The sequence below is a fragment of the Chamaea fasciata genome, unplaced genomic scaffold (genome assembly GCF_029207755.1).
Source record: "Chamaea fasciata isolate MVZ Bird 193981 ecotype frontalis unplaced genomic scaffold, bChaFas1.0.hap1 SCAF_12, whole genome shotgun sequence".
NCBI lineage: Eukaryota > Metazoa > Chordata > Aves > Passeriformes > Sylviidae > Chamaea > Chamaea fasciata.
The window spans coordinates 2,484,859-2,495,000 of NW_027094097.1; the positions used below are offsets into that span (position 1 = coordinate 2,484,859).

The 10,142-nt window shown below is 41.1% G+C and overlaps 1 protein-coding gene across 1 annotated transcript in view; it reads right to left on the bottom strand.

Annotated features, from left to right (window-relative positions):
• Positions 1–904: 904 nt before the first annotated feature.
• URI1 (URI1 prefoldin like chaperone) overlaps positions 905–10,142 on the bottom strand; it is a 41,227-nt gene continuing 31,989 nt past the window's right edge. Inside the window, exons 7-11 of the mRNA XM_066194394.1 lie at positions 7,417–7,597; positions 6,572–6,839; positions 5,853–5,995; positions 3,991–4,249; positions 905–1,729 (exon numbers count right to left, since the gene is read on the bottom strand). Of these exons, the coding sequence (XP_066050491.1) occupies positions 1,538–1,729; positions 3,991–4,249; positions 5,853–5,995; positions 6,572–6,839; positions 7,417–7,597 (1,043 nt within the window). The 3' untranslated portion in view covers positions 905–1,537. The remainder of the gene's footprint in view (positions 1,730–3,990; positions 4,250–5,852; positions 5,996–6,571; positions 6,840–7,416; positions 7,598–10,142) is intronic.

Below are 10,142 nucleotides of genomic sequence, written 5' to 3' on the forward strand. Positions count from 1 at the left end.
AGGCACAGTTATTTTAGGGGAAGGCAAGGAAACAGCATTATCTGATGTCCTGCTTGCCAAGATTTGGAAAATCAGATGCTGACGGCTCTCAGGCTGCCCATTTACAAAGACACAGTCCCTCCTTACCCCTCCCAAGTCTTCCTGCCTCACTTTTGAGGCTGTGGCTTGATGGAGTCAGCTGGACAACACCATCAGTTTAAGGTACTCCAGCTCCCCAGGTCCTCTGCCATCCTCTTCCCTTGTCCTTACAAGGGAAACATACAACCTCAACATACAATCACCCCTCTAACTGTGCTGTTAGGGACACGCTGAGACAAAAGGAAACTCACTAAGTTCAAAAACCCACACACCAATGAAAAAAAGAAATCAAACCAAATCCAACAGTTTGTTTTTAAAGCCCATCTCTGTCACCTACTACCACTGAAGGGGTGGCCCTAAACAACAAAAAGATGTGTCAGTAAAACGAGGGGATGGCAAGAAGATTGGAGGGAGCTGCTGGGCAGGGAACCCTGAAGCCAGGACTGCTCTCAGTCACAAGAAGGATACACCAAACTGTACCCTGAGTGCTGCAGTGCTGTTGCATTTTGAAATAACGCTGAAGCATTAAGACATTTTTCCTTAGTGCTGACTCCCTCTGGGCATTCCCAAGACAATTACAATGTTTTCTGAGTATACAAAAGAACGACGAGATTTTGTAATCAAGAGTCTGAGTTTATGCTTCTCTCCTTAAGAGCATTCAATTTCCATGGACATTCATTAGCAGGAGGTTAAAACACAATGGCAGAAGAAAATGGACTGCTTTTATGTCCATGTGGTAGCAAACACTTCAAGCTAGAAATGCGAGTTCAAAATAAAAACCACTCGGTGGTGCTTCCAAATTAGTAGTAAAGCGACAAAAAACACACAAGTTTCACAGCTTTTTTACTGAAAATTTAGTTTTACAAAATACCCTTTTCCATCAAAGAAACTTCCCTGCAATGTACATGAACCTGGCATTTTATAGACCTGTACAGTGAGATATCAGAGAGGTTTGAAAGAAGGAAAAAAACTTTTAGCAGACACCTAGTTGCAAAACCTACAGCAATGTGAATACAAGTGTGTCTTAAAATGCTAAAGCAAGTAATGTAATATAATTGGTGAATCTATTTGAAATGTGAAAAGTTTCCTTAAAATGGTCCATATGGTATGTAGAACATCACAGCTGGCACAAAACTGCCTGTATTTAGGTTTAAACACAAAAACAATGTATGTAAGGAACAGTTTATGAAAAAAGAACCCAAGTGCTGCTATCATAAGGCAAACATATACAAAGGTGCTGACAGCACACAGGGAAACCGACAAAGTAAGAGGAATACTCAAGTGTTCAAACACTGAACTGTTTGTTTTCCTAATGCTGCCAGTGAACGTTGAGGAGACAACCGGTGCCAAATTACCACAGGACACCCTGGAAACTGCGTGGGTGCTACGGAGAAGGCTTTATATAATCTCCAGAGAGGTGAAACCAGGCAAGAGTGCTCGTGCTTGGGCTCGGCAGCACCTAGTGAGTCTGCTGCATCCTGGCAGCTCTGAATTTGGAAATCCTCTTGATAGGTTCTTCTGGGGCGTCGGACAAGAGCTCCTCGGATTTGCGCTCCAGAATGGTCGGCAGCACTGGGTGAGCGAGGAGGACTGGGTGTGGAATCAAGGAGGGAGACAAAGGCTCCTTTTCTATGACAGTCCCAGAAAATGCCTACAACAGAAGAGAATACTCAGAATGAGCTAATAAAATGCAAATGTGAAGCTATGCCCATAAGGTCATTACCCTATATTAGCCTGATTAGAATTGTTATTTCTTCTAATCAAAAGTAAAGAAATATCCTTAAATCAATGATTGTTGCCTGCATAAGTAACCACATTGTAATTAACCTCAAAATATAGCTTGTTCAAAGATGACTGACTGAAAGTCAGTATCTTAAAAGTACTACTCAATCTTATTCCTACTGCCTAAGTGATGTAAAAATTTGCCTCCACACTGACACACGCTCAAGAAATAAAACAGCTGATGTAATACACACTTTCATTTTGGATAACAAATGGAGAGACTTTGCAAAATTGATGTCAGCATTTCCATCCTACGTCATTTTATGACTTAATTAATATCTTCTAATTGCATCAAGCTGAAACAGTGCATACGAACAGGCAAGCACACACTTTGCTTTTTCTTTTTTCCCTACCAAGTATGATCAAAAAATGGTGAAAAAAATTTATATTTAAGAGAACAGCAAACTTGCTTCCAACTATTTCTCTCTATAAAAGGCCTAATAAAAGCATTTCATGTTTAAAAATTGTAATTTGTAGACAGCCAATTAGGTGACAACCCTTTTCAACTTAGCAAAGAAATGACCATGATTCTTGGAAAACAAGCGGCTCAGAACTACTTTTCATGAACATATTTAAGAACAAATCACTCCACTATGTATTGAAAACAGAGGATTCAGAATGCCCAAGGACAAGGGGAAGCAGTTCACATCCAAGGTCTGATGCTCATGCTGGGCACAAAGGAATGCACACCAGATTTAGTCACTATGCTTAGTTCTGCTTTTTCATAACTCAGTTACCAAGAAAAACAAAGCAAAAGAAACAGGCCATTCTCTTCTTGCAGGACCTGCAAAAAAAGCAGCGTTTTTTTTTTTGTTTTCTGCTCCAGTAGCCCAAGTGTGCCTAAAGCTGTGCCTGTACAACACCGTTAATCTAACAAGAAGCTCATTTTCAAAAACAGGTAAGCAAAGCACAAACTAAGTGATGGCGGCAAAATTAGAAATAAAAAAAGTCAGTGTCTTGCAAATGGTAATGGAGAAATAATGGATTTCAAACACCTACAAAAACAACCAAAAGCAAACCAACAACATTTAGGGAAGCACATCTGACTGGAGTGCTTTGCTCAATCTCTCTCAGTTGCTTAGAAAATACATTAGATTGTAGAGAACAATCATGCCAGATTCAGGTAAGAGACTGATGGGTAACATCTAAAGTGTACTCATGTTGTATAAAAATACAGCAAATATATTCAATGAAAGTATACAATGTGGAGTGCTAACTCCACAGATAAATTTTCCATCATGAATCTTCACATCCTGCCTGGATTCCTCTGTAGCTGTTTGCATGAAAAATGGTGATAAACAACAGCTTTTATGAGGAATTCATTTCTTGTCAAAATTTTTTTTTGTAAAAAATAGTGTTTTCATTGAACTTGTCCACTGCACTGAGAACTGTTGAAGACTCAAGTTTTATCTAGTTTGAAAAAATTCGTGTTAAGTTCTTACAAAACAGAAGTGAAGACGCTGTGCCGCGAATTTCTACATTTAATTCTTGTATTCACCCAGTCACTAAGCAACTGTACATTTTCCCTTATGTCATACAGCCATTCTTTATGATGAAGCCCTGAACTTTCCAAACACATGTAAACAGATTTGTTTGGGATCACTAATGGCCTGGTCTGGAATAGGATGAGTAGGGGTGCAAAACTTCCTTCCACCAGGCAATTTCCCTGCTAATGGCAGATCAAAATAGTAATTCAGCAGATATCTATAGGCTTTAAACTTGAAACGCTCCTTGGAAATCAGGTTAGAGAATCACCTCTTCCCTTTCATCAGTTACAAGGTACAGATTTCCCTCTTTTTGTCTGAAACCCTGCTGTCTGTCCTGCAGTGAAATGGTCATGATGACCCAGCACACAGGACACTGGTTTCAGTAATACCACTGAACGACCACTTTGTTGGATCTTTACGGGAAGAGCTTCAAGTCTTGGGGAAGCCACGTGAGCAGCTCCTCCCTTCTGCCTACAGGATGTGTGTGACACAGGCCCGTCACCTGGTATGTCCTTCTGAAGCAAACTAGGTAGGAGTCGGAGAATTATTTTAAAGAAATCAAACTGATGGTATAGGTAACTACAGTCATTAGATTTCTCATTTTTATCCCTGGCAACAATCAATAATGAATTAAAAACTGTACCTCGCTTGTCCCTGAAGAGGGAGGAAGCTTTTTTGATAGCTGCTGCTGCCCCTCCCCCTCCTCTTCCTCCAGGATGCCTTCGCTGTTGTCACTCTGAGTGGCTTCATCACAGCTAATACTCCTCTGAACTCCTCGTCTGTCATCAAACTCAGCAGCACTGTTCTCACTGGTATCGCTACAAACACTGTTCTCTCTGCTTCGAGACTTCAAAATTGATTTACGAGGGACATATTCTCCATTCACAACATCAACAAAGACTCTATAAAGGAAAATGTTAGCTTTAATAAACCATTTCAGGATCAGATGACAAATTTACAGTGATCTTGCTTTGTCTTTTGTACAAATTAATTATGATGTGCTTTCCCAACTTTTTCGCTGCAGAATCATAATACTGTACCTTCAGAGGCACTTCATTTACCAATGTACAAGAATCAATTCTGCAGAGTGAATGCTGTTATGTCCTTTATTCAAGCATTAAGTTGGTACTCACAGCAGAAAATGCATAGCTCTTTGAAAAATGTTAGAAAACAGAAAGGTGTGAGTTAGAAGTAAGTTGGAAAAAAGGTAAACTAAATGATGACCAGGGATGTTTCTGTAAAGTGAATCAGATCACAACCTGGGAATGTTTTCTAGAGTTAAGCCCTTGTCAAATGCAGAATACAAAAACAAATACTTGAAACATTCATTGCACATGGAAAGGATGGAGCTTTTTCCTGACAAGTGTCATAATCTGCTTTCAATTAGAAACAAAAATTTAAAAATCAGCTTTTAAGATCAGATCAACAGGAAGACACTCTTCAAGTATTAACAGACTGTGAACTGACAAAGATGGCTCTTGTGCTCCCTCTCCATGACTTGAGAAAGTCAAGGGTGGGTGGAGGAGAATGAGAAGACAATGCCAATATCAAACTCAAAACGGAGGAGCCCAATGACTGGATGAGTTTTAAGGGTGTTACTTGTTTCTAACAGCTTTATTCATCAGGCACTTATGGAAATACATCTCTACAGAAGATGAAGTTTGGAGAGCTCAGGGAGAGGAGCACAGAAGAATCTTTTGCTCATCTTCAGCCCCAGCAGCTGCAACTTCAGGACGTGGTTTCACCTTTCACACTTTGTGACACGTTTAACATTATTTAGGTACCCAAATACACAGACATACAGAGGGATTTTCACAATCACTTTATCAACCAATCCAATAGGTGTCTGTGTTTATCTTTACAGACCTAAATATTTGTTCTAACTATCATGTCACCTTACTGTTTTGCACAATCCTCTAAGCCCAGCACTGTTTTTCAAGCTGTCTGTTGTGTGGGTGTCCTACGGGTGAGCAGTACTTTTTATGGGTAATACAGAAAGTGACAGACTGAGGCCAGAGAGAGGGAATGCAAGAGAAACTACGCAAGCAAAGAGCTGAGTATGTTTTGAAGACACAGAAAGGGAGAGACAGAGCCCAGCAAATCAATAACCAGAAAAGCAGGAGTATTACAAGTGGTAGATCCGGTCAGTTCTGTTTGAAAACAAACAGAAAAAAATGGCAGGGAATTAACCAGAACACATCACATAACTGCTGCATTTCTTTCTGAGGATGGTATGTACTGGCAAATTTACCTGCATTTCAGAAGCTCTGAAAAAGCAGGTAAATGAAGGACTGCTATTTGGAAAAGGAAGCGTTAAGCTCAGAAATATTTCATGGATATGAAAGCACAGCAACCATGCAGAAGGCACAAACTTTCATTTTTAAGTAGTAAATTCAGTTCTACAGTTTCCTGAAAGAAACAGCTGGGAGGGGTTTCACACTCTAGGAGGACAGAAATGAAAGGAGAAGGTCTGCTCAGGGGGAAGCCCCACCATAAATTACCCACCGGTAAATGTCTGCTGGGGTTTTGATGTTGGGCAGCTCTGGAGTTGTGTGGCCATTGCCACTGCTGTTCTTCCTTTTACGCTTGGCCTCTTCTTTCTTTTCACTGAATTTCAAAGTAGTATTTTTTCCTGTGTTTATTCTTACCTGAAAATTGAACACAAATGATGGTCTAGACCATAAAATCAACAATCACCAGGCTGCAGATCAACTGACTCCTGACGTTCTCCTACCCAAGCGGCTGGGGACTAGGAAGCATAGGTAAATTAAACAAATGTATGAATGGTAACATTCATAGTGTGCACTGTTTCTTCTCTACCACTTGCACTAGGCTGGGGCATTTCTTTGCCCTAATGTACACATATTTTGCATATAAAATATGACAGTCTGCTTATTCAAGCTCTGCTCAACAGCTGAGCTGTCCAAAGGTCAGTTTCAAGGCAAGTAAGAAGTCATTTAAAAAACTCCTAGAAAAGATAGTGCCTTTTACAACAGCCAGAAGCCAGAACAGCAAGGTAGACATTTGGAGATCATTTTTTCAATACCATATTTAGGACTGCAGAATCTATACAGTGAGTTTTTAATCATTTGAAAAAAACCCAAATGTCACCTCCAGCTAGCAATCCACTACATCTACAGATCTTAAGTTTTCAGGTTTAAATATGGCATTTACATTTTATGCAATCTCTTGAGCAAAAGACAAAAATTAAATATAGCACAAACCCTTTTAGGTTCCACAGTGTGAGAGAAAAAAATAGTTGGAACAGAGTTATCTCCAACATCTCTGTCATCTTCATCATCGCTGTGATAGTAAGTCGAGCCATTAACTTGCCCCACAAACAAGTCTGAATTTGCAAGCTCTTTATGGAAGTTGCCCTGAGTAATACAGTCCTCTGCCCTACACATCCCGTTCACATCTGTCCCATTATCTTCCTTCTCCTCTTCAGAAGAGGTTGCATCTTCTCCATTTGTCTCAACTGTATCAGGCATCCTATGGAACGGAAAATACCAAAGTGAACAAATGCCATTCATGCTCTTGAGAGACACAAACATACAAAGCAATGAACTCGCCTGTAGGTAACTTTCTTTACTCAGGTGATATACTTTTAGACAGACCGAGGTACCTCTTTGTGCCCTCTAACAATGCCTGTGTCCTTCCCACACCAACCGGAAATACCAAAACTGTGACACCATAGCTAACAACCCATGTATTGCTTGAGGATCGGAATAGATCTAAGGATGTCATTGAGCATTAAATGTTTAACTCCCACAGGGAAAACTATGGATTTTCATAGCCTGTGGGAAATGAATTTCACTTCCCCCCCTTCATCTTAAAGGAAAAATACCAGAAGGCTGGACTGCTGTGGGTGCACAGGGGCAGACTTCAGGAGCTCCAGCACTGCAGTGCATGCTTTGTTCATGTCCCACCCTCCTTCCACCTAATATAATTTTAATTCCATCTGTATGATCAGCTACTTGCCCTGCTGGTGAGAGCCTCTGTGTACCAACAGCGTCCCCCTCACAGCTCTCTGAACTCCAGCCCTGCCTGCGCCACAGCAGCACTGTACCTGTCAAGTTCACCAAGGATCTCTTCTTGTCTCTCGAGCTCTTCTAAGCGGGCCCACAGTTCCTCCTCTGACTGAAAACGGCCCATGGGTTTTGTGTCACTTCCATTTGCTGGAAAATCTACCTCAAAAACATTTGATACTTTTGGCTTTGAATGAGGTTTGTGAGCAGTTCGGTATTTTCCTGTGTAATAGAAAATAAGATGCAATTATTAAGGCGACTGACTGAAAAATCCAACAAAAAAAATCCAACAAAAAAACATTTGAGGGGTGGGAAAAAACCCACAAAGGAACTAAGGAATATGGGCAGAACATTTTCCATTTCGTATTATTGTTTAACTGTTTAAGTGAAACTGTCAATGAACCAGAGCACCAGCACAGGGTAATAGTCTCCGGATGTTACAGAAATACCAAGGCAAAGCAGAGATGTTTATTTACAAAGCAGGAGACGCTGATCCTGTGACAGTTTTATTACAACGTGGGTTTTTTTACCTCTTGTGCCAAACAGTAGATTTTGATTTGATCTGATAGATACCAACATGTGAATGTGACATTTGCTCACTGTCCCATTAACAGCGGGTTTTATTAACTGGGAAAACAAACCTAGCTAGTATTGTAGCTCATTTTTAACAGTCACTTAGATTTAAAGAGCAGAGTCTTTTCTTAAATTTACAATGGAGACCATTAAAAATTATCTCCAGAGTCACCTGGAAAATCTGATCAAAATCCAGTCATTATCAATCACTTATTAAGTGAAAAAGACCCACCCTGAAAATCATACAAAAACCTCCTTTCAGAAATAAAAAATATAAACCCCATTTAGAGCCGCGGGGGTGACCTGAGATACACACTTGTGAGCAAATGGTAGTCAGTGACAAGCTCTTGCTGGCATTTAAAAGCCTTGCTCCCTGCTAAAACAGTGCATCCATTGAGGATGGGGAATACCTTTTCCTGCTTGAGTGCTGTCTGGCACATAGGGAACAAATCCTAATGCTTCAGCCCTGTCTGGGTGAAGGGCAAGCCTGAGTGTTTAACCCTTTTCCCCGAGACCAGCCCTCCCGGGGGCACTGCCTGTTCCTGGGAGCTCCCAGGCAGGCTCCCTGCCCTCTGCCCATCACCACCCATGCAGCTCCTGCACCTCATCCCTTTCCACCACTGCCACAAATGCAGCGGGACTCCAGTGGCTCCATGAGTCTTTATGAAACTGCTTCGTGATTCCAATCAACAGTAGTACAATGTCCTCGTTACTCAGCATCCTTTGTGTTTTAAAATCTCTATTAACCAACTGTGCAGCCATTTTTTTTAAATTTTAAGAACTCATGGCTTAAAGATATCCTTATTCAAATACGTCAGCTTATACTTTAATCCCGAGTTAAATACAAATTCAACAGCAACATTAAAAAGCAAACAGGTGACTGCAAGTAATGCTGGAATGTGTGTCCCCTACTCTTCCACGGGATAGCACTTTTCATCACCTTGTTAAGAAAAGGCTGAAATGTGTTTTAGTGAGATTTGAATATAAATTGAGGTAAGCCAAGCAATCAGAGTAACTTGTGAGGATTTCATTTGCTATAATTACAAAACTAATAAATAAAATTGGAAGGATTAGTTAACAATCTATTTCAATTTGATTGTCAAACTGTGCCCTCCCAGGTTCTGTTACCCTTCAGTATTTACCACTGACTTGACTACCAAGGTAAGCACATGGCTTCCTGAACACCAGCAAGTGCCTCAACATGCCAGTGATTCTCCCTCATAATTCAACACAGCTTCTGTCAGTTGTGAACCCAGGTGAGATCAAAAAGACAACAGAGGGATAAGCACGTTCTGCTCCAGCATCCACTGGGTTCACTCACTGTTGCCTCAAAGCACCACCATTACCTTCATACACTAACCAAAAGAAGTGAACTAGTAAAATCCAGAAAACGGAGAGGTAGCAAGAAACTGAGATGCTCAGGATACTCATGTTTGCCTTCCTCTGAGATACAGCCCATTTGCACATAGGCAAACCCAACTCTTAGGCTGATGAAGCCCAGCCTGCCTCAACCACTAAGCCGGTCCCTTAGCTACTTCTCTCTCAGTCACAGTACAGACTGGTGCAGAGAGAAAACATTGGTAATTTCCACTTTACAGATTTTCAGCAAAAGTTAAGAGGGTTTCAGAGGACAACAGTGACAAAGCAACTTCAGCATACAAAAAAAAGCTGCACAAATACTGACCTGGTATGCACAGCATGGTGCTGCATTAACACTGTTACTGTGGGATGCATTTCCTAGAATGTTACTTCTCCTATTTTGCAACGACATGTATCCATAGTAGAGACACCTCCTTAATCAGCCTTGGCATATAAAGATTATTTTGATTTATTCTAGGAAAATGTAACAGTGAACTGCCCATAGCCCTCTGCAAATCTGTTCCTCCTAAAAATGTCCACGTGATGCTATTTTCACACTGTAAAATTACTTGTGCCTCCAACTTTGCCCGAGTCCTATCAGGCACTACTTCAGATAGCACAGAAACTACCCAATTAATTCCTTAGCAAGCTACCTTTGCTTCCCAGTGTCCTCTCCAGCAACCTTTGGGAAGCAGTTCTGCGGTCCACATCAAGGAGCTGCACACCAGCATTTGTGTGGGGCTTGTTCCCTGCCAGCTGTGGAACACCCCAGGATGAGACGTTCACGTTGTCCCTTGATGGCTCATCCCTGTCCGTGCTTCAATCCCACCCTGCT